This window comes from Carettochelys insculpta, chromosome 1, assembly GCF_033958435.1.
Source record: "Carettochelys insculpta isolate YL-2023 chromosome 1, ASM3395843v1, whole genome shotgun sequence".
Lineage (NCBI taxonomy): Eukaryota > Metazoa > Chordata > Testudines > Carettochelyidae > Carettochelys > Carettochelys insculpta.
In genome coordinates, this window is record NC_134137.1 from 74,228,766 (window position 1) to 74,256,326 (window position 27,561).

A 27,561-nucleotide genomic window follows, 5' to 3' on the forward strand; every position below is an offset into this window, starting at 1 on the left:
CCAGGCTTCATTGCTTTGAAGAAATTCAATAGCCCAGTACTGAATGTGAGTGGGTTGCTTTTGGCAAATACTGATACTGCACCACACAAACTTTTTTTTTTTTTTTTTTTGGACTGGGTGTGGGGGGATTCCCAGTCATAGGTTTCCTGGTTTCACGCAAGATTTCTTTGTAGCAGAATCTCTCTTTCTGCCCTCTTGCACCATTCCAGGTTAATGAGGGAGTCTACCTCTTAGTGTAACAGTCCCTCATAAGATGGGGAAGGGACCAAAACAGCTTGAAACTAGATGGGATATCTTTGCTGACTAGCCATCTGGAAGATCCACCAGTCCGAAGATAGGCCAACCAAAGTTATCCAGAAAAGTGGATAACTGGTTGCCAAAAGGCAAGAGAGAAAAAAAAAGAAGGCTCTGAACCAAACCCAACATTGGTTTCCAAACTGTGGGACAAGCAAGGAAAAGGCAAAATGTTGCCACCAATGATACTGATGACTCTTCCTTGAGATTGTTGCTTCAGATAATACTGAGACTCTGGTCTGTCTGCTACCATTGTTGTTGCCTCAGCTGCTCTCTCTTTGGGGGCCAAACCATCCTAAAGATGCGGTACCACATTCATACAACTATTCAAGAACTTGCTGCCCTTAGATGTAAGTTCTTAATAGTACACTATACCTCTCACAGCAGTCCCCAAAGCCTGCAGACGGGAAGACTTCCTCATTGTCTCAGCAGTGGCCCTGAACCTGGATGCTGTTGTCACACATGATGCACTACTTGTACTGCTGTTCAGACTGTGAGCTAGCTGTCAGCAGAGAAGGATTTCAGTAACTCATGCACTCATTTTGGCAGTCTGTCCTATAATCAAAAATCATACTTGGAGGGCAACACCAGATTATTTGCAACTGAAGTTTTTTTTTTTGCTAAGTGTGTCAAGCATTCGTGAGGAAATATAATTTCTCAGTATTTACCTGAAGGGTAAGATTTGGCCTGGATGTGTTGCTTCAATTTGGCAGAAACTACCTCAACTACACCAGCACCAAAGAAAAAAAACTGACAGATGTTATCAAACCCTTTAGGAAGCACCCAGCATGTCCTGTTTAATCTTTTCCAGGGCACTGTGACACAAGCCTGAACATGCCAAATGTAGTTCACTGGTTCAAATAGTCCCATCCTTATTCAGCACGGCTCATTATACAACTGAGGAAGGGTGCAGGACACCCAGGCTATTGTGTACACTAGATGGTTTTATCAGCAAAACCAGCATTTTGTTGACAAAACCCAGGGAACATCCAGATTCCCAAGGCGTTCTGTCAACAGTAAATTGACAGAAAGAAGCACTTTTGTCAACAGCCTTATCCCACTCCCCAGGAGGCATAACACCTATGTCAACAGAAATCTGCTGACAGAAAGGTCGTCTGGATGTTTTGGGGGGACTCGCATCTGCTGTGCGTCCAGTTAGCTGTTTTGTCAAAAGAGTGGCCACTATCTGTTGAAAAAAAACTTTCTCTGAAGATACGTTCTGACAAAAACTTCTGTCAACAAATCGCTATAATCAAGACATAGCCACAGAAGCTGATGTAATTGTCCCTGAATTCCCCCCGCAAAGGAATAACCAGCACCTCAAAAGACTTGTTGAAAAGAATGTTGAAGTTCTGAAGATACTCGGTGCTAGCATAGAGTTCGTTAGCACTAGAACCGAAGGCTCCAATGCACTGAAGAGTGATCAGTGCCTAGGATCTCAGTACAGGCATGCTTGACATCCCGACTCCTGGATCTGGCAGATATTGTGCTGAGGTGCTTAGTACTTGGTGCTGGAGGCAATGTAGCTCTTGGCCCTAAAGGACACTGTAAGGAAATGGATTTCATAATGAGTGCTGACTTCGATTTCAAGACTCCACTGTGAGACTTTGGGGGGCATGAGCCTTTAAGGTTTTTGCATCTGGTACAGGAAAGGGGATTTCCCAATATATTTGCTTAAACACTAGGACCAATGCTCCTTGCAATCACCGTGTGAGTTGCTCATGGGGCTAACAAACAAGGCTTTCACAATGCAGCATAAGAATTCAGAGGGCCATCTCATGCCATCAGACCACTAAACACATGAGACTGATGAATACCTGAATGGTCTGAGGGTTTTCCTGTGTCTGATAAAACCTGTCTGGATCTTGCCAAGAGTTAAAACTTGGTCTACCTTGGCCTTTGGATCCTCTTGGAGAAGGACTCATTAGTCACACAGTGTTTTAGGACAGGACGTTCATCAAGCCACAAAAGACCTGTGCTTTCACCGTTTACTTAACAGAAGAATGCCAAGACTCTGGAATACTGGGTTACATTATAAGTTTTTAACTGCAGTGGCTTTAGTCCATTTACCACTGCCTTAAGTCAGTATTTATAAAACTCCAAATTCCACAGATTGTCTGTGCCCATTCCCTTGCACTCAGCTAATGAGGATTATTTTAAAAAAAAAAAAATGAGGAAAACTATATACATTTTGCTGAACTCATACTTTGAAATGGTTAAAACATTTTTTTCCTCAAAATATGCTTGAGGCAGACATCATGCTAATCTTTAGCTACTGAGTCAGAAATGTTCTACGCTGAGTTAAAAGCTATTAAAATGAGGGTCTTACCATGGAAACGGATAGCAAGCCTTACCTATAGGTACTGGCATTAGATCCACCTCCAATTTTAATTTTTTTTTCTTTTAATTAAACATTATGCCAATTTGCAAGAGTCAGGTTGTTACCACTCAATAGCACAAGATCATGAGCCTTTTATATGTTTATTTTTTTTAAAGCAGTAAATATTTTTCACACTTGGCATCAGTACAAAATGATTTGAGAGGCACAAGAATTTACGACATCTGTAGAGATTCCGACAGCAAAGAATGACTACATGTTGAATTTAAAATTTTATTAACATTAGTTTGTGATTCAGCAAGCAAGTTAGTTTTGGAGGCTGTAATTTTTAGATCCTCCACAAATCAAAGTAGCTAAAAACATTGTCCTTGTTTCATTCAGGACACACATTTCTCTAGAATTAGACTGTTTTAATAAGGTTCTCTCCATCACTTTCTGTGAAACTAATCTGTTATCCACCAGCTTGTCACAAAGAGCATAAGTCATTTACAACCACAAAAATTTAGAAGTATTGTTCACCATATATATAGACAAGCCAGTTTTCTATAAAATACTCAACCTCAGTCCTATGAAGCTCAAGAGGGAAAGACCGCAGACTATATTTGATTTCACAAAGATAAGTGAAAGCAATTTTCCTCTTTTAAAACTGTTCATATCAAGTTGAAAGCTGTACAGCTTTCATCTGTATGTACAGTAGTAAGGCTTGAAAATGTAATGCTGTACATTTATTGTAACACTATATTGATGCCAGCCTGCTTGCATGTATGCAAAGTTAACCACAAAACAAGAGTAAGTATATAATCTTGTGCAGCTTTGATATAAAATAAATTAGATTTATATGAAAATGTAAGCTGCTTTATAGACGTTCTCCTGGAGTTACTCTTTCCCGCTCCCACACACGCTTCTTGCTGAGCATCTCTAAAACCTGACTCCTCTCTTTCCCCAAACTCCAATGTTTCTGTAATGCCTTAGTCACCTCCTATCTTTACTACTGTAGATATTTCCCCCTTCAGGCTGCTCCAGTTACCATACTCCAGATCATCCACTGAAGCTGAACATTATCACTTTCATGTTACTCAGCTCACGTTACTCGTTGCTTCAAATACCTTCATCAAATTCCTCTTGAATTCTCTATCTACTTTAAACTTCACATCCTGAGTTTTGTAGGCTTAATCACTTCTCACTGCCGACAACCAGACTTCCACACCTATTTCCCTACCACTTTATCTCCTCTCCCCTCCCGCCCTGCTTAACACTGGAACAAAAAGTAAAGTATTTATACATAGTCTTAATTACATAAAACATAATTCCTAACTAAAATATTTATTCCTCTCAATTTTCTCCTCAAAATTACCTTCTTCTGCAAAATCAGAAAATACCAACCCTGAACAATAAGACTCCAGTCCTCCTTCCAGGAGATTAAAAAGTGAAGGGCCTGCAGGAACATGATATATTTTTGTCTGCTCAGACTGCAAGTTCCATGTCTGTCTCACTTCTACAGTTTTCAAGTACACTTTTTGCATAAGAGGCAAAATACATATAAGAGCTCCTGTTTTCTTTTTGTAAAGCAAGAGTCGGAGAGCTTCTCTTTTTATTCTCAGAGAAGTATATCACAGGGTACAAAAAGTGCTGCCTGTGGGAGGTGTATCCAACCTCGCATATACTGTCTGAGGCTGAGTCTACACTACGAGTTAAAAGTCATTTTCTTAACATCGATTTATTAACGCTGGATTTTATCAATTCAAGTTTGAGCATCCTCACATTCCCACATTCTCCCCATAAAATTGACTTTTTTCTTTCACACACCACTAGCTCAAATCGAGTGCTGCAGCAGTGTGTTGTGCGAACCTATCCCACAGTTCCCTGAGCCCCATAGCATTATGGCTATTTTCACTGGTGCAGTATGGGGGAAAAAAAAATATGTAAAACTAATGCAAGTAGATGTGGGTACCTAATGACATCTTCCCAGATTTCATTTCCCTCTTTCCCCTGCCGTGTTAAACAAACATCCCTTTTTCCAGACAGGGTCTGGCTTGTCTTTATAAGAGATGTGCTTTTTATAACTGAGGGAAGGGGAGGGGTAGTAAAACGCTTAGGAATGGTTAGAAAAAAAGATTTTGGGTTTCCCAACCAACAGGTTTTTGAAAACAGGATGCAAAAGCACAGGATCTTTGCAGGCTCGGATCTGGATTTAGACCTACTGGCAAAGGACAGGAATGTGTATAGGAGGCAACCTGACCAGGATAGGCGAAACACATCCATCAGGGACCCCGTGCTCTGATTTTCGAAACAGAAGAACAGATGGCACTTGCTGTTGCTCCTGATTGTGAATAAGCCCACCAGTGATGAACTCACTTGCAGAAGATGGGCAAGACCATGTCCTGCCAGAGCAAACATTCATGGGTGCTGAATAAGCAACAGAGGGAGTCCACCAAAGCATCTGTACCATGCAAAGAATCCCGTACAGGTGGACTTGCACAAGTCCCATACTAGCAAGAATTCTTGGCAGAGAGGAGAGGAATGAGCACCACCCTGTTTGTTTATACACAACATTGTTAGGGTATTGTTGGTTAATACCCAGGCACGCAGACCCTGCAGTTAGAGAAGGAAAACCTGGAGTGCTAAGCGCATCACACGCGGCTGATATTTATATAAAGGGTGAGCTCTGCACTGGACCACCTTCCCTGAGTCCTGAGCATGCCTAGGAGTGCCGACCACCCCATTTCCAAAGCATCCAAAGACCCTTAGCCGCTGGACGTATGGAAGCTGGAGTCTCCCACAACTTGCTGTTATTTTGGATAGTTTTCACGAGAGAAAGGTCATCCCATTTTCCAAGCATCTATGGTGAAGGTGACTCTGAGCTGTGGATGGTAAAAGGGCAACCCTGCTTGCGCCATGTGAGGCTGCAGCTACCAGGCCAGGAAGCAGAGAAGGTGGGTTTGGCGGATTACCAGTCTATGGAGTCTCTTCTGGGCCTGTAGACCTCCACTAGCCAGGCCCGCAGCAGGCCTAATCACAGCCTAGCATAGTGAACAATGTAGGTGCAAGCTAAATGACACTGAAGAAATTCATGCAGGTCTGTGCCATGAAGTAGGAAAGTGCTGAAGGGAACAGATGACATCTGACATGGTCCCAAATGTTACCTACCAGCTCTTTTTTTGGGGAACCAGAGCATGACCACCTGTGCCCTTGGGGAGTCAGGGAGTGACACTCAGGGAAAACAATCCCCTTCCCCTAGGCCTCTGCTTGAATCAAAGACAAAGCACTGAAACTGGCAGGGACAGACACACCTAAATCCTACCAACAAGGGTGACTGGATTTAAGAAAACACCCCTAGCCTCATCTTCATTGAAGATGAAACAGAAAGACCTCTCCATTAGCATAATGAATGGAGAACACCTCTTCCAAAGCAGGAATCCCAGTGAACTCCCAGGAATCCCAAAAGCAGAGCAGCACTGTCTGATGGGGAATCTCCACTCCAGATGCTCATGAACTTGGGCCTGCTTACACCCAAATTAGTCATTATCAGACCAATTCTAGTAATGGATCTTATTGATATTCTAAATACTGAAACTGCCTAGTTGCCTTGTGAGCTGGCTCAAGGAACATCCAGAGCCAGGCATGATCTGTCCCTATTGTCTCACCTCAGTTTACCCATAATCAAACCCAGTGTTCTACTTGAACCATTGTCCTGTCTACAAAAACACCTACCCTTGCTCAAGAAGATGTTCTGATGCCTGGATGTAAACACTACATCAGTTCCATTGAGACCTCATCATCTTCTGCCTGATCGTGCTGGGGGCTCTGCTTATCTCCTGCCCTCTGGATCCCCCAGCTACCATAACCTTCTGGGACCCCCGATCAGTGCAAGCGCCATGGAGTGGTGAGATTCTCTCTCGGTATTGCCTCCTAATGTAATTGCCTTATGTAATTAGTTCTACAGTTTGCTAGCCCTAACATTTGTGATCAGTTTATTTGCTATTGTAACTTTGAAACATATATTCACTACCAGTAATAAATAACTTTAATTGTTAAACTGGTTGTTTCTCTCTCTTCTTCTTCCTCTCTGGCTCACTATCCTCAGGGGTGTTGTTTTGGCTTCCCCATTCACTCTGCAACACTTCTTTTACCTCAGCTAAAAGATCCCAGTGGTGCCCAGAATTCCTGTGGGGTTTGCCCATTGAGTGGGTTACCAGTAGAACGGCTGTGCTGTGAAAGAGGAGTCTGGGGAGGGGGTACTGAACCAGGGTGGCTTATGAAGGTGGCAGCTGAGAGTGATGTTTAACCCAGCCACTGAGTCCAAGGGCATTTAAGGGCCACTCCTTGGTACTGCTGTGCAACCCAGCCCACTGATTACCGGGACATACAAGGTGTTAGTTTGTAAGTGCTGATTAACAGGTACTCTCAGAAAAGGCATGCGTGCATCTGAGTCCAGGGTGGGCAAAACTGAATCCTGTGGACCCTGGGTTGGGCAGAATAGCTCCATGGGGAGGGAATTAGCCAAAGAGACAAGTAAAGCTCTTTAGGAACACTAGTGTCACAAGCAGCACACTGACAGAATTACTCACCTCTCCCTACCGTAACCCCAGATAAATGAGCATACCCCAGAGTAACGGACAAATCTGGTAACACGAAGTAGCCCTCTGTCAAGTAAGCTGGCTCCATGATCCAGTCCAACAGAGCTGCAATGAACTCTATTCTTTCAGTCAGAAATAGGAACTTGGGCTCAGTCAGGAAGACACCCCCGTCTGCAAAGATCCCTCTGGCCAGAACAGTGAACTCTTGTGGTCCTCCAGCGAGTGGCCTATGTTGGGGTTAGCAGATGACAAGGTTTGCAGTGCCGACATCACTGACATGGCCCTTAAGGAGGGGTTTCTGGGCTTGGTGATAGGCATACAGGGTCCAAAAAGGCCACTAGGTTGGCAGTTGCCACTCATGCTGCCAGGGTGGCACCGCTGAGGGCTGTGGTGCTGGGAACAATGATGCGACTGTGAGCAGTAACAGCTGTGCCTAGACATCAAGTACTTCTCTCTCAAGTAACAACAATGACAGTACTAAAGTGAACTTTGCCAGAAAAAGGGACTGTGGCAGCGCTGAGCTGCACTGCATCATCATGGACTTACCCCAATGCTGGCCCACTCAAGTCACAAGCATTTCTGAGGCGGCCACTAGTGCAGCTGTGCAGAGCTGAGGTCCCCACTGAAGGCTGTGTCTGTGCCTGGTCTATCACTGTCAATGACAGTGCTGCAACTGGCCTCTATCCATCCTCTTCCCCTTATGCAGCATTAGGAAGTTGGGACAGTGTCATAAGCTCATTCTTGCCTGTAGCGAGGAATGGTGCCAGTGGTACCTACTTGTGAGGTACCAAGGGGTCCCACAGCAATGCCAATGCGCTGCACACCCCCAGAGCCAGCGTTGACTCAGGCACATGTTGAGGATGAAGAGCTGACATCATTAGTAGGCATTTTAAGCTTCTTTCCATTTTATTATGAGGCCTAAAGCTCCTGAAAACAGGGCATTTACTCGTTTGATTGCTGTCACTGAGACACTTAAGGAAGGAAGAAGATGGCTTGCCCTTGAGCATAGGCTTCCTGCAGTCCTCAAACACCTTAAACCCCCGAGAACATGGCATCCCTCCCCCCCCATGAGGGGAAACAGACAAGAGGACAGGGAAATGCCATCCCCTCCGGGCTAACTACTCTAATTAGAGCTGAATGACCAACAACTAAACTAACAACAGATACCAAAAGTGCTTGTAAAGCAGTAGGCTAAGGCACTGCAATGGCTTATCAGTGGCAGGAAGAAGGAACTGAGATGGAGGGTTGGCAGTGTCCTCTTAACTGCACCTTGAAGGCACTACACCAAGAGACTCTACAACTAACCTGATTGTACCACTAAGGGAAAAATCCTCCAACGATTGCATAGGCAGCATGCGCACACACACCTAATGGAACGCACAAGAGCACACCACTGGAAAAAGAACTAACAGCCCAGGTGGAAAGAGAAGAGATGTCTGTGTGGACCAATTGTCAGAAACATGATTGCCAACAACTAAAATTTTCCCCTTCATTAAGCTTCCACAAATTCCCTCTCCAAGGTTAGCTACCAGTAATAAACCTTGGAGTAAGCTAAGGTATAGTCCAAAAAGAGAAGGTGAAGGACAACTTGATCAGCTTTGAAGTCTTATCTGTGTAGTATTTCCCCTTGAATTGTCACTTAAAAGGTATTACTGGCTACGCTAAACAGTCTTGTGTATGTTTCCCAGAAAAGTTCTGTGTAAGCTCAAAACCTTGTCTTTCACAAGCAGAGGCTGATCCAATAATGGATATTATCTCACCCCCTATTCCCTCTCTAATATTCTGGAAATAACACAACTATACTCATGTTGCCATATAGCTGTATAGCATTCAGATGTACCCAGAAATGATCTCTCTCTAGATGCAAAAATTGCTTCACAGTTTGCTCCTTAGATTTTTCCAGCAAAGACCATTTTAAACAGACTACTTATAAATTAGCCAACCTGAAAAAAGTGAACAGCCAGCTCTAATACCGTAACTAAAATGTATTAACAGATGTATATTAATCAAACAGCATCAAAGTATTTTATCTATCAATTTATTTAGAAAAGATTATTATGTAAAATTCTATGATAAAGGCTGCAAAAACATGGCTCAACTCCCAATGCCCTTGCAGATGGAGGCATTACCTGACAGGGTTACTGGTCAAAGATACCCGTAGGGATTCTAAGCAAGTGACAAGTCTTTCATCTGTTGCTCCAGATTTTAGTTCCATGAGGAATTCCTGTGGTGTAATCTGTCGGCTACTCTTGAGGCTTCCCTGCAAGAAACAAGTCACATTAAATTTCTCTCTCATATACAATTAGTTTATACAGATAACCCAAAACCATTTGATTCCTACTACGCAATAAAAAACATTTCAGGATTTAAAATATAACTACCACAATATGTGATTGGCTGTGTTATTGAGTAGAAAAGCTGGCTCTTAATATCAAAAGATTAAAGCAACAGAAAAAATGTTCTTCATAAACAAGATAATTTTTATAAAGATATACACTTTTCATATATGCTAAATTTGAGTTAGTTTTTTTTGTTTGCTTGTTTTTTTTTTACAGAGTATTTCAACAAGTTTCAAGATACTGAAAAAAATAAATGGACTAAAACGAGTGTTGAAATCACAATTCACATGTCTAATCCACTGAAGCCTGCTTATACCAGCCACTTTTTTTGTATGACCAAGGGGCTGGAAAAACAGACACACGATCATTTGTAACACTGAATATACACCAGGGTTGGTGGACAAAAGGTATCAACACTGAAGACATGCCTACAAGTAGATGGAACAATCAAACCCCTCTAAAATTGTTCCTCTTCCCTGCATGATGGCCTGACTTTCTAGACTGCTTACTGCTTGGACTTGCCCAGAGCCTCAGATTGCTTGATGTGCTGCCCTACTGAGAGAGAGAGGAGGTTTCAGAGTCCTGGAAACACTAATTTCCCCTTAAGCTCTCTTGGGCAGCCACAAAGAAGTGAAAGGAACACAACTGCCCCCACTGAGACCGGGGTAGGGGGGAGCAGCCACAGACGCATAACTCTGGGGTACACAGAACTAAGTCATCTTGTTACCCTGACTCAAGCAAAAGGTAATCTCCCTTATGGTATTTGGATGTTCACTCTCCATCACTGATTTGCCTTTCTTCCACACAAACTCTCTCCCAGACTATACCATCCCTAACTTTGCCTTGCATCTTAACGATAGGTACATAACGCCCAAATTGTTTTCAATCATATCCCTGTGATATCTAGCCGAATACTGGATAATCACAGAAATACCAGATCCTCCGCACAGAGGTACAGTATACTCCATACTTAACAGTTGTACCTTAAGCAACTACTGTAACCCACACAGAACTCAAACACTTAAACTTACTGTTGTTCTGTTTTAAGAAAAGCTGAACGTTTAACTAGCAACAGGAGCATGAGAAACAAATATTTACAATACACAATAACCATAAAATGCAAACTTGGGTCTACATGTACTTAGAGTTACTTTTCAAATCTAATAATGTAGATTTCTCCTGACAAGTTCAGCCTGTTCCAGGGCTTCCTGGTTGGTTTCTAAAGAACCAGGATCCATAGAGAGTCACAAAAACATCTTAATCTACAAAAGGGTTTCCTGAGTGTATGGATCCTATAAACTTTCCTCCTCTTTCTGTGCTACACGGAAAACCTCTTATTGTTTGTATTCTCAGACAGGGCTACTCTTTACCCAACTTACTGTTTCTTTCTTTACCTTTAAATTGCTTTGATTGATTGCCACTGAATGGGAAACCATCAGAGGCAAAGTCTTATTATTGTAAAAAGCTCAACAATTGACCCTAGCAATGCCTCAATGACCAAATGGAGTGGGGTGACAATCCTTCCCTGTGCCCAAGTGGGGTGTAATGTCTTGCTGACCTTCAGATGACTAATTTCTATTGGAAGTATAAAACATACTTTCAGTATCTGACTATTCAAATATTAACCCAAACCTACAACTCACACTGAACACAAATCTTAAGTTAGGACCTCTCTGTAAATATCTCACGTTACTCTTTATGGACGAATATCCCGTAAGATAGGTGTTTGGTTTAATGAGTTTGCGAGGCCTGAAGTGAGAGAGGTTTGTAAAAGAACTAGGGGATCCTTCATAGTGCGATCTTTGTCAGAGAGGTTCTGTATTTATTTTTATGAGGCATTTTGATGTATTCACAGGAAAGCAAAAGTAATTATGACAATTTTCAACATGATCATGTGATTCATCTGACAATGCCACTGCTGGGGACCCAGTGTCACAATTCAGTATGTTGTTTGCTGCAATCTCTTGTTAGCTGGTATTTAAGAGGTTCTTGCATCACAGTTCTACAGTAATACCAAATTTATTCTTATGGTAACATTAACTCGACAACATCAGAACACATTTTAGTAGCCCTTTGAGACAGGAACCATCTTTATATTATGTGCTTACACAGTTATTAGCCCAAAGGAACCACAGTCCATCATTTGGGCTTCTATATGTTAATTTAGTCTGTATTCATAACAAAAGCCAGAAAAACTTCTTTGGTACAATACACTATGGATTAATATACAAGCTCATATCACCCCAAGCAATAGCAGAACAGGGGTGGGCGATTCATTTACAAAAGAGCTTTCGGGAAACACTGCATTGACAGGTAGTGTTCCAAGTGCTCATGGTGTGCAACAAAGATGGGACCCTGATCTAGACAGGAATTTAAAAGAAAAAAAAAAACCTACAGGATTTCCCAAGCCATGTCTGTTCAGGTCATGTACAAATTCACATCTAAGTGGTACTACTTTAAAACTTCATATTACAATGAATAACGGAATGGTTCCTTATTTGGTTACCGAAATTACTGCGCTTTCTGTGCTGAGCTTTTCCCATCAAGGAGGAAATCAGTTTTAACCTACATTTGATGAATGCCTTCTTGCCTAACACAATATTGACTGAAGCAGGCCCCTCCCAAACTAAATACACAACTCTCTACTACTTGAACTAAACTGGAGGCTGCAACAGACTCATCTTCTGTGAGCTGAGCACAGAGAGTTAACTTGTAACTCAGTGGACGAGTATACACACAGCAATTGCAACATTTCAGAGCCATGATGCCCAAAACAGGTTTCAATATTTCAAGCTATTGACCAATTAGGACCATACAAAAGTTGTCCAGGAACAAAACTATTTACTTTATTTGAGGGCTGCTGGTAATGAACAGTGTCAAGGAATTACTATTTCATTCATCTTGAGTTGCTAAATTAGAGTACCCAAAAATATTCAATAAGCATAGTTTATGTCAAAAAAAAAAAAAAAAAAAATCAAAACATGGAACTGTTCCAAACTGGATTCAACACAAATGACTTTTCTACAATCAGGAACCATTTGCAGGCTCACTCTCTCTAATTTGGCACTCTTTGATCCACCAACATCCGTGGTCTAGCATGATTTTAGATAATCAATTATCACTGCTGTGGCCCAGTTTCCTGTAGTCCCATAAAATTTGTTCTCAGGCTCTCAGTGTTCTGTGCTGTTATTTAGCTCTAACTTATCCCTAAATGTCTTCTAAGAACCCAGTAAGCAGCGGAAGTGTTGGCAATGCTTCTAGACAATATTGACCTGCCATGGTTCAGCAAATTCTCTGTTTCTGCACCGGACATGGCCTGGTTATGCCCAACTACAGAAGTTCTCCCTGTACTTGATTTTGAGATCTTGGGCTTAATCTAATACAGGAATTAGGTTTGTTATATCAACTTGGGCAACTATGGCACATGAAATTTTACAAACATAAAATAATTCCTTTTTGTGGATATTGTTTCAAATAGTCATAGCCCTTAATAGGTTCCAACAGCTTGGAAGAAAAACTGTAAACCTCAGTGAAAACCTCTACTTGGTTGCTGTGTAGTGGTGGTCAAAAAGCTAACTACATACTTGGGTGCATAAGAAAGGGAATAGAAAACACTCAAAATGATACATAAAAGCATACAATAGAAATGCTGGGTGGAGACAAGGAGAAACCAATAACAATTACTGTACTACGAAAAATAGTTGCTGTGAAAATAAACTATTTACATCAAGTAGTAACATCAAAAAAGTACACAAATTTAACATTATTGAAAACACAAATCTGGGCTATACACCCTTTCAATTTGAAAGTAAAGGTCATAAAATAAAAAGGAAGAGTAGCAAATTTAAAAATGATATGGAACTCCCCCACTCCACCCCCAGCATGTAAAAGTAGTCTGTGGAACTCATGGCCTCAATACTGCCACGATCAAGAACTAAGTAGGATTCAAAATAAAAACTAGACATATTCTGTGTCTATGACCACTATCAGATACAGACTACTGGGTGAGATGGACAATGGTTCAGTCTAGTATGCACCTTCTGTGTTCCTAAATAACATTACACACACTGAAATTATTTGCAGCAATACATAATAGAGCATTAGAGTCAAGTGTTAAAGACACATCATCGATCCAGTAAAAACAAAGTTATTTTAAAATAGTACAGCAAAATAACATTAAATTTAAGCTTCAAATCTTGCAAAGTTATCTGTCCCAATTCAGTTCATTCTCTACTGATGGGGGGGAATTGGGTGAGACAATTGGAGGCCACTGCCCAGTGCTGGGGCTCTCAGTGTCATCGCTACTCAACCGTAGCCCCTGAAGCCCCTGCCCCTTTAAATCACCACCAGAGCACTACATGGTGCACTCTGGACAGGTCAAGGCCTCGTCCCTCCCAGGAATGCAGACCCAGGACATCCCCTACCTTACCCAGTAGCCCAGAATGTCTGTCGGCTCCCCAACTCAGTTATATGTTTACCTTTCCATATCAACTGCTCCCAACATACACAGACTGTTATCGAAAAGTGTTAAAAAAAAAAAAATCTTGCTCATTAGATGGACATTTGCATCTAAGGACTAAAACTAGCCCAAAAAATTAAATAGCTCAATTATGCATTACCATACCTCCAAACATACACAAAAAGTAGTAAGCACATAAAAAAAAACACTTTTCATAGGCATATTTTTGGTGTATTCCAGAAAAAGTGACACACACTTACAGTCTTCGAAGCAGTACTAATATATTGCATCACCATTTCTTTTTTGGTACTGAAGTCCTTTTCTCGCAATGGTGTTTTTCTGTCTTCATTTAAATTCATATCTTCCTATGGGGAAAAGATGAAAAAAAATGGGTTACCCATCTATGTGTCTGACAGTAAGGATCTTAACAAGAGCCTGCACTTTGCTCAACAGGTTTAGATGAACATGGTAAGTGTCAAATTGTGGAGGAGAGACCTACATAAAAAAGCAGAAGTATTAACAAAGAGGAAAATGAGGAATCAAACACAAAACATCCCCTTAGGCAATTTAAAACCGAGCAACAGTCAAAAAGGAGAAAGTAATATATAAAGTCAAATTAAAAAAAAAAACCACACAAGTTTCCTTTAGTTTTAAAGGAAAATGTGTCAGTTTTACCCATACTATCACACAATTCCAGCATCACCACAGAGAACAACCTTAGTCATGTAGTGCAGCAGCACTAGCCGTGCAGTAGTTTCGTATTAACCTCATGGCAGTAATTTAGGCAAAATGGACATACCCCAACATTGAACCCCCATATTTCAGATTAAATACACATACCACCTCCTCCTCCTCTGCCTATAACAACAAGGCTCTTTCAAGAGTACCACAGCAAAAATCAAGACTGCAATACTAGTCATTTTGGAAAACATATGCAAGATTAGGGCAAAAAAATTATCTTTGCACTTTTGTAGAGCTAGTGTTACTGCCTTTAGCTATACTTGTAATTAGAGGCGCAAATTGCAAACATTTCTTTTGTGAAGTTCAATGATCACACAGTAGGATTTCGCACCCCTACCCCACATCTGCCTCTGTCCAGAATATTTCAGCCTGTTTTTGGATGCAGACCTAGTGTTTAACACCTGTCACCCTGAGATCAGATTACTGCACTCCACCAGATATGTTTTAAAATCTTTTGAAAATTGAAACCAGCGTATATCATCATCTCCTGCTAGGAGCTCACTATGCTAGTACCCCAGAATCTGCACTATCTACCTAAGAGTTTGTGCATCTAGTCTGAAGGTATTTAATTGATCTATGAAGGTGACTTATTTGCCTACCTGAAAGGCAGCCTCTCTCCATCCCATATTATCTGATGACTTTATGCTTTAATACCTAAGTGTCTTACTTATAAAATCACCAAGCCTATACTACACTTACTGGAGTCTCTGGCACTTTCCCCGTTCCAGAATAAAACACCTTTTGTTTTAGCTTTTATTAATCTACTTATTGTTACTTTGACAGATTTGATTCAGCAAAGCTTCTGTTAGCTAGAGTTTTGTGTGCCAAAGGGGAGCTTACGTGTCTCTCTCATGGAGGACTAATAGCCCTCTTAGTGTTGTAACAAGCGGCAGAAGGGCTGCACAGTGCTGAAGATTCAAGTCCCAACACCACACAACGGGGAGCATTATTTATTGAGTGATTTAAAATACTTTTACCTACATCTCTATTTAAAATATTTGAGGTGGCTTACAAAGTTTTTTAAAAACAACATATATAACAGAGTTACACATTACAGTTTTGGCTTCATCTTCACTTTTTTTTAAAAAAAAGAACAAAAATTAGGTTAATTTCAAGACAAATTTAATTTACTCTAAAGCAAACTTATGGAAAGCCACTAACCAATCAAAGTCTCCAATAGCCTTCCATTTGTCAACTTAATAGATTGAATTCTTTTCATCTCTCACTGTAAGGCATGTTTTACAGTCTTTTACCAATTCTTGTGACTCAAGCATTGTGAACGCAGGATTCCAACAACAGTTACACCAGTGTGAAAAACAGGGATAACATAGCCTTTGTACTTCTATTCCATATTCCCATTTACACATCAGGGCTACGTCTACACGTGCCCCAAACTTCGAAATGGCCATGCAAATGGCCATTTCGAAGTTTACTAATGAAGCGCGGAAATGCATATTCAGCGCTTCATTAGCATGCGGGCGGCAGTGGCGCTTCAAAATTGACGCTTGTTGCCGCCGCGCCGCGCGGCCCAACGGGGCTCCTTTTCGAAAGGACCCCGCCTACTTCGAAATGGCCATTTGCATGGCCATTTCGAAGTTTGGGGCACGTGTAGACACGGCCCTAAAGACCCCACTACCCTTTTGGTCACTGATCCAGCTCAGCTGATCATGCACCATGACAATCAAACTTTTCTATAAAGTTTCCACTTCCCACGATAGAGATACACAACCAACCCTCTATGGCTGCCTTTGCTAGAACCTCTTTTCTCTTTGTTATTACAAGGGCCTATGCTGAGGGAATTAAAAGGAAGGAGACAGCTTTCTGAATAAAGTCTGACATGTAGTTTGTTTTCTCATTATCTGTGGCACTTAGAGCCCACAGGTCAAAGAGCTGCTCACATGTTTTGTGGAGTGCTGATCTAGCTCTGTACTGGAGTTGAGCAAATCACAACCTTCCGACAGTTGTGAACTGTATCACTGAAGACTAACTAAACCCTGTGTATGACAACTGCTGAGGCCCTAGAGGTCTCTGCAGCATCTGAAACAGTCACCACTATCTGCAAAAAAAGAACAAGCCACAACCTGGGATCTCAGTACTGTGGTTCTGAGCAAGTTTTTCCAATACAACTTAATATATAATCCTAATTTAAGAGACTGTATTTAGCAGTAAACATTTGCAAGCCAGTTGAAGAATAGTTTTTCCTTCCAACAGACAGTCCTTTCAGGTCCTGGTCTTTTGTTCATTTTGGAGATCCCAGCTATCTATATCAAACAGCAGCTACCACCATGGATTTAGGATAGGATGTACTCAAAGGGGTGAAAATCAGATGAGAGTCCTGTTTGTTTGTACATGGTTTACAAGTGACCCAGATTTCACTATAAAAGTGAGCCTTAGTCTTTGTAATCAACTACATTCCAAAGCTTTGTGTAATCTGAGACTTGTGAAGTTAGGATTTTGTGTCTTCTTCCAGGTCTTTGATAAAACGAGCATAGGACTAAGATTCCACAATTAGAGACAAAAAAAGACTCATTCATAGATTGATAATGAGTTTCAAGTCGATAGATCTTACCTGCAACCTAATTCTGTGAATACAAAAATATAAAGTTCACCAGTAAGTATTAAGCTTTGAGAAGAGATTCTTACCATCATTTTTTCAAAAAGTGCTAGGATTTCTTGCTCTGACAAGGGTTTGGGGATGAACTCAACCATATCTGTAGGAAGTGATGACCAATCAGTAGACGTATGAGATTGTTTCAGCTGCAGTAAAGGAGGTCTTTCTTTTCTACTGCCCGGAATCCTTATACTAGCAAATCTATCCAACTGCAGAAAAGAAAAATGAACATGTATTACCTACTGTTGTTCATACTATAGTCAAACAATAAATACTTTCATACACACCTTTTTAAACAATTAACTGTCTCATGTTTAGCCAACAGCTAGCCTTTGCAGTTTGACTTTAAATATTTTTATGAATATATACTATGATACTCATCTCTAGACATTAAAAAAGTCAGCTGCTCCAATACAACGCATACTTTACTACACAGAATACAACAAACAAATACACAAAGGGTGATAATGCAAGGTGAAGAGCTGACATCCTCCGCCATCTCTTTATTTAGCAGGACTGCGATGTCCAATGCATTCACTACTTGCCACATGTGGGGAATAGGACACTGTGTTGTAGCAAATGCATGCATGTCTAACTCATAAGACGGGGTGGCCAACCAGCAGCTCAGAGCCTTTAAATGTGGGTCCTCCTGGGAGCCACACCTGGGGAGTGCTGTCCTCCCACTCCACACACACATACCACCTGTTGGTGGCAAAAGCGAGTGGTGGCAGTGGCCCCAGCAGTGGCTCCACCAGATGTGGTGAATCACCAGCATTGAATTAGAACAGGGAGGCTGGGGGTGTCTTGTCCCAGGGGGGAGAGGGGCATTCATTTGGCTACCAATATTCTTATATTAATTTAATTAAGTTTTGTAGAACAGAACAAGAGGCAATGGACTTAAGCTGCAGCAAGGGAGGTTTAGGTTGGACATTAGGAAAAAGTTCCGAACTCTCAGGGCCGTCAAACAATGGAATAAATTGCCAAGGGAGGCTGTGGAATCTCCATTGTTGGAGATATTTAAGAACAGGTTAGATAAACGTCTATCAGGAATGGTTTAGACAGTACTTGGTTCTGCCGTTAGGGCAGGGGGCTGGACTCGATTGCCTCTCGGGGTCCCTTCCAGTCCTAGTATTCTATGATTCTGTGCTATGAAACTGTGCTGAATATGGAAAGACGACAACCACAAGTATGGTGAGCTTGGGATTCCTATCAGACACCAATGTAGTAAGATCTAGTTTTACACTCTACAAACTGATTTTTCCAAATCTGCTTTTATAGAGTGGGAAAAAAAAATGGGGGGGACAAAAGTTTTGTTTCCATAATGAAATTCAACGTTTCCTGTTGACATTCTTATTTTATATAATTACTTCTGGAATTTCTTTCATGGAATCTTTACAGTTGTCCTCAGTTTGTCTGTCATGTAACTCTAATCTAGTTACTATTACTAACAGCTGAGTAATTAAAGAACAGCTGCAAAAAAGTTTTTCAAAAACTGTGTTATTTTTTTAAAAAAGAGAGACTTATTTGCTTCTTCTGAAGGAAGTTACAATTTATAACAAATATGACTTTGGTGTTCTAGAAGTGTTAGTGATAAGAAGCTGACATTTTTAACAAGTTAAGCCTGTTATGGTCCTTCACTGTATTAAATGCTGCCATTCTAAAAATGCTAAGCTATTCTCTATGAAAGCAACTTAGTAAATTTGCTTCTCTGTACTTGCTACATAATAAGTAGCCTTTACTAACATGCAAAAAGTTAACAATAATATTTACCTGGTTTTGTTTTGTAATTAAGTGATTTCAAAGTTCCTTTCTAATTCTTTTCCCCCTCGAGCTCTATGACCATGTCATATCATGTACCACCACCAGAATGTTCAACACTATGACAAACACTTCACTTCATTCTTAATTTTCCACTCGCTACTCCCATAATTTGGCAGGTTTTCCCTACAGTTGACACATCCAACACTTCAGAGTAGGCAGTACACAAGAAGAATAAAACTAACAAACCCATAAATTCAAAACTGGTTTCAGTCACAGGTTTGCCTGAGTCTTCAAGACTGGACACACTATCAAGAAGGATCAAAAAAAAAAACACACACTCATGAAGTACTTCTGCCTAATTCAGCCCTTGAGCTGATTTGGCTAGGATATAATACAATTTGTCCCTAACCAGATAGCAGTCACCTTCCCTTAGTTTACTATTCCCTTTAAAAACAGTATTCTAAATATCTTAATTTTCTTAACCCTTACTAAATCTAACCTTCAGACCATACTTTTTGTGGCTTGTGAAACTACATAAAAACAAAGTAACTGGCTCTAATTATAAAAACACTGGCTACATCTACACAGGGCCAAAATTTCAAAAAGGCCATGCTAATGGCCAAATCAGAGAATACTAATGAGGCGTTGATAGGAATAAGGGGATTTTGACGTTTGCGGGGTCCTTTCAAAAAAGGCCCCGTGTAGACAAGTTGCACATGATTGAATCGCCCCACTTTCGAAGCGCCGCCGCCAGCAACATGCTAATGAGGCGCTGAATACTCATTTCAGAGCCTCATTAGTATTCTCTGATTTGACCATTAGCATGGTCCTTTCAAAATTTTGGGTAAATGTAGACACGGCCACTCTGAGTTATGTTCCTCAGCCTCTGTGTAACTTACAAAAATATTCGAGAACAAGAAGTCTTGTGGCAACTTATAGACTAACAGATATTTTGGAGCATAAACTTTCATGGGCAAAGACCCACTTCATCAGATGCATGAGTGCGGGGGTGGTTTCAGAGGGGTCTTTAAAGAGTAGGGTCCCAGTAAGAGGGAGGGCCAGAGCTGATAAGGTCTATTTAGCAAGGTGGAAATGGCCCACTATCAACAGTACTTATCAAAAGAGGAAAAACAAGTCAGATCAGACAAGGGGATGTGAGCCTTTGTCAGAGTCTAATGGGCAGCTATTAGCACCCAGAGTACAGAAACTACCGTTGTAAGCCGCAAGCCACTCCCAGTCTCTGTTTAATCCATGGTTAATGGAGTCATATTTGCAAATAAATTGCAGCTCAGAGATTTCTCTCTCCACTGGATTTTTGAAATTTTTTTGTTTCAGAACTGTCACCCTTAAATCTGCCACTGAGCGTCCAGGGAGACTGAAGTGTTCCACCATAGGCTTCTGTACATTACCGCTCCTGAAGTCTGACTTATGTCCAGTTATTCTTTTACGGAGAGACTGTCCAGCTTGGCCAATGTCAATTGCAGTGGGGCATTGCTGATACATGATGGCATATAATATATTAGTAGATGTGCAGGTAAAGGAGCCCCTGATGGCATAGTTGGTGTTAGGTCCTGTGATGATGTCACTGGTGTAGATATGTGAGCAGAGTTGGCAGCAAGGACTGTTGCAGAGGCTGGTTCCAGGCCTAGAGTCCCTGGTTTGTGACTTGTAGTGGCTGGTGAGGATTTGTTTAAGGTCTGAGAGAGTAAAAGATCATTGCTCAGGATGGGTTGCAGATCACTGACGATGCACTGGAGATACTGGACCATTTCTTTGCAAAATTACCTAGTGACCCCTAAGTGAACGGCCATGCTCGGGCACGTTAGGGTGAACTGCATGGGCACTTGAACAACGCGGTGAGGTACATGGGATGGAGGCAGGGTCCAGAGACCCTTTTAAAATGTTATAGAGAAATATGCCTCAGAACAAAAGGGCTAACACACTAACCCCAGGGCAAGAACTGAGGAACCAAGTGAATTGGGCAAGTCTAAACCAGGTAGCACCATAATTTACTGAATTGCTTGCAGACTGCACTATCAGCAGTACATGGCTTCAGCAGCCTCATCCCCCCAGTCTAAAACTGACAAACAGGAAAAACCTATACAGGGAAGACCCATGGCCTCTGACCTAGCAGCCCAGAGGCACCAGCTGCGTACCTTAAAAGGAAAAAATAAGTAAGATGCAATGCTATGTAAAATGGGGAGGGCAGGGCCAAGAGGGGCTGCAGGAGAAGAGAAGCAGAAGCAACCAGGATGTGATGTGTCAGGCCTCTGGTGGAGCCAGCAAATGGCAGGACCATAAAGGGAGCAACAACGTAAGGAGAAGGAGAAACTCCCAAATCCTGGAGAGACCAAATGCTGTCTGTGACAAGGCCTGATCACCCTTCACCCCTCTCTCGTCTGCTCATGCGTTAGATAGAGTAGGGCACGAATACCAATCGGTACCGCGAAAACTTGTATTAGTAGTATAGCTAGCTCAAGTAACATGATGCAATGGTGAGTCTTATTCCTGTATCTGCTTAACTATGTAAGCAAACGTTCTCATTAACTCGGTTTGTATCCTGTCCTGTGACAAGTCTGTCTATATGTTTGATGTGTTTATGTTTTAGTTTCATGACCCTGTAAGGGCCACGTGCAAGGCTGAGGCAAAGACGCCCCAGAACCCCCGAAAGGGCTTTGACCCAACGACCAGGAAGTTCTGAAAGCAAGCTGCCTCAGCTGGGAAGCGTGATCTGCTGAACCTCCGTGTTCCACAGAGCAGAGTGTTGTTCGTGTCTGTACGTCACATTCTCCTATTAATCCTTAAGTAGTCCCATCCCTCAAACTCGAAACTCACTTCTTGGAGAAAGACCTGTTAGAAATTGGGATAGATAACACCCAATGAATTCCACCAACCTGTGGGCTGTTTTAGATAACTACTGGGAGTTAGAAAAACCCCAAGGGGTGTTTCTCTTTCTTTTGGGTGTAATCCTATTTCTCCTGTTAGTAGTGTGGTGTAAGCCACGGCTATAACTACACCAATCTCAGTGGTGCGGGTCATCACCGAGAAGTAGCCCTCCTTTTTTCCCCACTTCAACACATCACTCACCTCCACCCTTATTTAGGGACTTGGAGCACAGCTAATTTGCTCCTCAATTTCCACCTTGCTGAATAGACCTTGTCAGCTCTGGCCCTCCCTCTTACTGGGACCCCACTCTTTAAACATCCCTCTGAAACCACCCCCTCACTCATGCATCTGATGAAGCGAGTCTTTGCCCATGAAAGCTTATGCTCCAAAATATCTGTTAGTCTGTAAGATGCCACAAGACTTCTTGTTGTTCTCGAAGCTACAGACTAACACGGAAACCTCTCTGATACTTCCAAAAATATCATCATCAAGATGCACTAAGACCACATAGAATGACCAATGGAAACCTGAAGTCTGTCTCTGTTTCATGTTTTCACAATTATGGAACACAATTCTGACAATTCTCATGGACCCAGCTATTAGTACAGTAGACCCCTGAGTTACGTCAGGGTGGCATTCTTCACAACACCCACATAACTCAAATTTTGGTCAAGTGGGGGGAGACAGGAATCATCCAGTAGCCCAGTTCCCAGCTCCCCTGGGCTTGCAGGAGCTGGGAAAATGACCAGCGCATGGCTGGTGAGTTTCCCAAGTCCTGCCAGAGCAGGGGAGCTAGACTTGGTGGGGAGGGGGGTGGAGAGAGCTAGGAACCAAGCGGCAGCCTGGTTCCGTCTCCCCACAACTGGTGGGAGCCTGGAGACTGACCAACCCTGGTGGGGTGGTCATTTTCCCAGCTCCTACAAGCCCAGGGGACACAGCCACTCCACTCCACAGCTCCTACAAGCCCCACCACTCCCCGCCACTCTGGGAGCCAGGTGCCGCTTCTCCCTGGCTTCCCCCACCCCACAGCAGCATGGCTGTCTGCCTGCCTGGCTTCCCCCAGCCGGGGGAGTCTAGCAGGCACACAGCCGCAGAGCAGCTCCAAGTTGTGTTTAACTAATATTAATGCGAGTCAAGCGCAAATCAATGTCATGCATTTCGAGGGTATAATGTATGTTGCAACAGACTAACAGGTATTAGAATCAAACTTTAAGAATTAACATTTTACAACAAGCATTTAAAATGCATACCCTATCAGGTACTACACATTGGTAGATATAAAAAATACTCCAATCAAAAAGAGAGCACTAAGTTCTACTGACTACAAACCTCTGTTTAACCAACTGCAGTTCATATTAGAAAAAAGTAATTTTCAGCTTCACTGAGTTCCACCTCATGAATTACAGATTCATCCCTTGATGACCTTGAGTACTTTGTGTATACACCAGCATGCAAAGAACTGAAGGTCATCAGGCGATTCATCTTTTGTGTGTGCATATACGCATTACAGAAAGAGTGGTTTCTCATCTTAAGCGTAATTTGAGCGATTTTGCACACATGAAAACCAGGCTAGGTGTGTGTGTGCGCGCGCATCTCATGAATGTTATCTCAGATTTTTTTTGCCAACAGCAACATTTGGAGTCAGGTATCCTCAAGGCCCCTCCCTGGAGACAAAGTGGTGGGGTAGCCCAATTGTAGTTCCTTCACAATAGTAAAGGATTCCACATTAACTGGAGATGGAGGTCAGGGTGTGGGATCCATGTCAACAAAACCGCTCTAACCAGTTCCTGTACACCAACTCACAATTTTTCTTCATATAGTTGTGCACACACATCCCAGTGTAGGCACAAGGCAAGCAGTTCTTTGCTTCCGGTGGGGTCAGAACTCTGAATAATGACTGTAAGAGTCCACTGCCTAATTGTGCATCCGATTTAGAAGCTGTCAAGAGAATCTTGCACCCATAATTAAGATTATCCATTGAAATAGTTTAAATAACTAACATACTGAATCTATGACTGAGACACTTCCACGGTGAATCACAGCTACCTACTTACCAAGTAAGTGAGTCTTGACTATGCCGACCAAGGAAGCCTCTCCCTGAACTACCAAAATTATGCATACGTATCCCAAGGTACCTGGCGGCAAACACACTGCCCAAGGCTGTCATAAACCATACTCCTCCCTACTGCAGATTAACAATATACGCTCCTCGGTACCATGTCCAGAGCGTGCATTTGCAGTTTATACTGAACTACATGGAAGGAGTACACCTCAAGTCAGCACTTCCCTTAGCACAAGGTATTTAGATGTATTTCAAGAAGAACTGAAGTTCAACAAAGCTTTACTTAAAGATTCAAGTTTTTAAATGTTTAAGGATTTGGAAAAGATAAAGCTACAGCTAAAAAAAAATATAACAATATATAGCCTGTAGTCATAAACAAGTTACCCTCCTGTTCAATAACATCTCTCTCATCTAATGGCCAGTTCATAGAATGTTTATACATAGCAGAGAGCTGGGATCCACATACCATGACACTCATGTTGGCCAATCTCCATAGCAGAGAATATTTTGTGACATTTATCCTTCTCTTGTACAACCCCAGGCTTTTGTCTCATGTTGTAACATGTGCTTCTTTAACTTCAGCTTATTCTTAAACCAAGACTACACATGTCCTCCTCCACCATTAAATCAAGCCTCAAGGAGCTAGTCAGACACATGTAGTATGCCTGCCTGATCCGTTTTGACAGTGGGAACAATGCACTATGCATAAATATCTCCCAGTGCAACTGTTGGACAGTGAAGAAAAGTGATGAATCACTATAGAAGTGTGTCCTTATTAATCAGAAACAGTGCAATTAAATGCAACAGAGCACCCCTGACAGCTAGTAAGGGAGGTGCTGGTAAATGGTGACAACTCACAAATGTGTGTAGGTCGAGGTATCATAAATCAAAGCTTGGAGGGGGAGTACAAGGGAAAATAAGGACTCCTTGAGACAGAAAGAAAGAAGGAAATAGAGGGAGGGCTTGCTGGACACAGATTTTTCAATCTGCTGCTTGGGGGGGGAAGAGGGGAGAAGATAACCAGTGCTGGGTCACTCTGCTGTTTGACCCAACACTTGAGAATCTCCATCTGTTCCTCTGTCATCCTGATCACATATTCTATAGGCTACCAGGCAAAGGCCTGGATGTCCCTGTGGTTAAACAGCTTCCTTTCCAAATGTGGTTTCCAATATCTGCACTAGCTGATGTAACACTTTGGGAACCGTGTAGTCCAAGTTTCCTTCAGGGTGCCCCCTTATCTTTTGCAACCTCTCCAACACATTGGCACAGCTGACAAGGTCTCAGCTGTTTATCACAATACACAAGTAAGCATATGTTAATATGAAGTCCTACACTGTAACATTTCACTTACAAACCCATTTTCCAACATTTCCACTCACTTTTCGACTGATCCTTGCAAGGAATGCACCTTGATCAAAACAGTTATCTTGGGTGGAGACTGAGCAGGTAAGGATGGCTGCCAGTGGTACATACTGAAAGATGAAATTTCAGCCTGGGCTAGAAAACTTCCTTTACAGGTACATAGTTCTAATTATTCCAAAATTGCCCACAGGCAGTTATTCTAGCAGGCATTTCCCTGCTCAGGGTACACAAGGAAACCAGGGCAGAGCTTATACGGGCTTGGAGCTTTTGCCCCAGTCCATATATGCAGTCCATCTATTGTTTCACTTTGATTCCTATCCAAGTGATTAATGAATGGTACGAGCAAGTGCCCTACAATGGAGAAGGGGACAAAGCAGCACTGCCACAGAATCTTAAACAGAAAATCTACAAATACCTCTCCAAAAATTGTGATAGCTTTTCTGTACGATTTCGTTGAAATCATGGCATCAACATGCTTATTGGCCATAGGGGTTAGGAACACAGGGCTCTGCAGCTCAAACACAGCCAGACTTGCACTTTTCCATGCCATCAATGAAGCACTTCACATGCCATAGCCACTTATCCTACATTTCATCCCCAGCTTCCTGGGTCCTAGGAAAGCGGTTTCTCAGGCTAGTTATGACCCTTATAAATGGAGAACAATTCCTGGCTCCCAGACACACTTGTCCCTCTGGTCCTCATATAACTCAACCTCTATCTATGGTTTCACCTTCCACGTTAGATTCTCCTTTTACTGCTTCCATGGCCACTGAAGTATCCATGAAGCTCTTGACATTCAAGGTGGGCTAACCACCAAGAACAGCATCCAGCTCCTTATAGAAAGGGCAGGTCTTCCAGGAAGCACTGGAGTATCTGTTCACTTCATGAGCCTTATATGTTTGTCTGAGTTCTTTAATTGTCAGTCTGCACTGCAATGTGTCCCATTCATACTCATTTTCACAGAAGAAACACAAAACATGCCCATACATCTGTAGAAACCGCACTTCGCTCTCAGCTGAGATTGGACAGACTCCTCTCCCAATACACTTTGTTGCAATAGCCAGACATGGGCATTTGGGAAGATAGCAGGAGACCACTGCACACTGAGCCAGCCCAAGAGGGTAGGATAGTCCAGGAGCTTCAGCAGCATAGGGCACCATGATTTGTAAGGTCACCCCAGTATTACGTACCACATTGATTGCATCAAATGCCCCAAGAGCCCTAACAACCAGATAGCCACCATGCACTCCAATGAACTCTCACAGAAAACCTAGCTACTAGGAAGTAGGACCTAATTTTATAGGGCTTGCAAAGGAGAGGAGGAGGTAGCTGATCACCTGGCTAGAGAACAGCAGAGTTCCAACTGTTGACTAGTGGGAATTGTGGGCCGCTTCCTGGAAGCCAGAATCAACGATATAACACCTCAAGGTGCCTATAGTCAACGTCATTCAACAAAAGAAAGGGGAAATGAAAACCATCTCTTGTAGAGCCAGAATTTTTTTTCCAACAAAAATGGAAATTTTCCTGACAAAAATTGCACTGCAGTGTGAATACTCACAGTTGCCACCAACAGGCAGTTTGTCCACAACAGAAATTGCCAGTGCAGACGAAGCCTGACATAGCTTGATATAGTTAAATCAGTGTGTTCCATCATCAAGTATCATAACTACTGTACACAAAACTCAGTGTCATATTTTGTTTTACTGACCATCTTGAGAATTAAAGGGATTGCAGACAACCTACTACAGTACATTCCTGGCCCATCAAATCAAAAATGATTTTGAGTACCCCTAACTAGCCAGAAGTCACCAGAACTCATTTCTCATCCCTCCCAACCCCCAAGTTAAGTGTGGGATGATACTTAGAGTAGTCATAAACAGGTCTCTAATAGAAGGGCTCTCAGGAAAAATTCTATGAAGGTCAGAAGGCCTAAAAAGACTATCTGTGAGGAAAATATTTGCTGCCGAGATAAACCATTAAAATTATTCAGAACCCCAGGTAAGTGTAGGAGTAATAGATTTACTGCAATGATTAACATGGCATTTCCATTGAGCATGGCTTCTTAAAAAGATGGAAGAGACGGGGAGAGAGAGAAGATAATCTTATTTCTTATGGCATCACCGCAGGTGTC

General features: G+C 42.1%; 1 protein-coding gene across 1 annotated transcript in view; it reads right to left on the bottom strand.

The window, feature by feature from the left end:
• DIAPH3 (diaphanous related formin 3) overlaps positions 1 to 27,561 on the bottom strand; it is a 492,901-nt gene that overhangs the window by 439,922 nt on the left and 25,418 nt on the right. The window contains exons 3-5 of the mRNA XM_074982855.1: positions 17,392 to 17,568; positions 14,268 to 14,372; positions 9,339 to 9,469 (exon numbers count right to left, since the gene is read on the bottom strand). Coding sequence (XP_074838956.1) covers positions 9,339 to 9,469; positions 14,268 to 14,372; positions 17,392 to 17,568 — 413 coding nt within the window. The remainder of the gene's footprint in view (positions 1 to 9,338; positions 9,470 to 14,267; positions 14,373 to 17,391; positions 17,569 to 27,561) is intronic.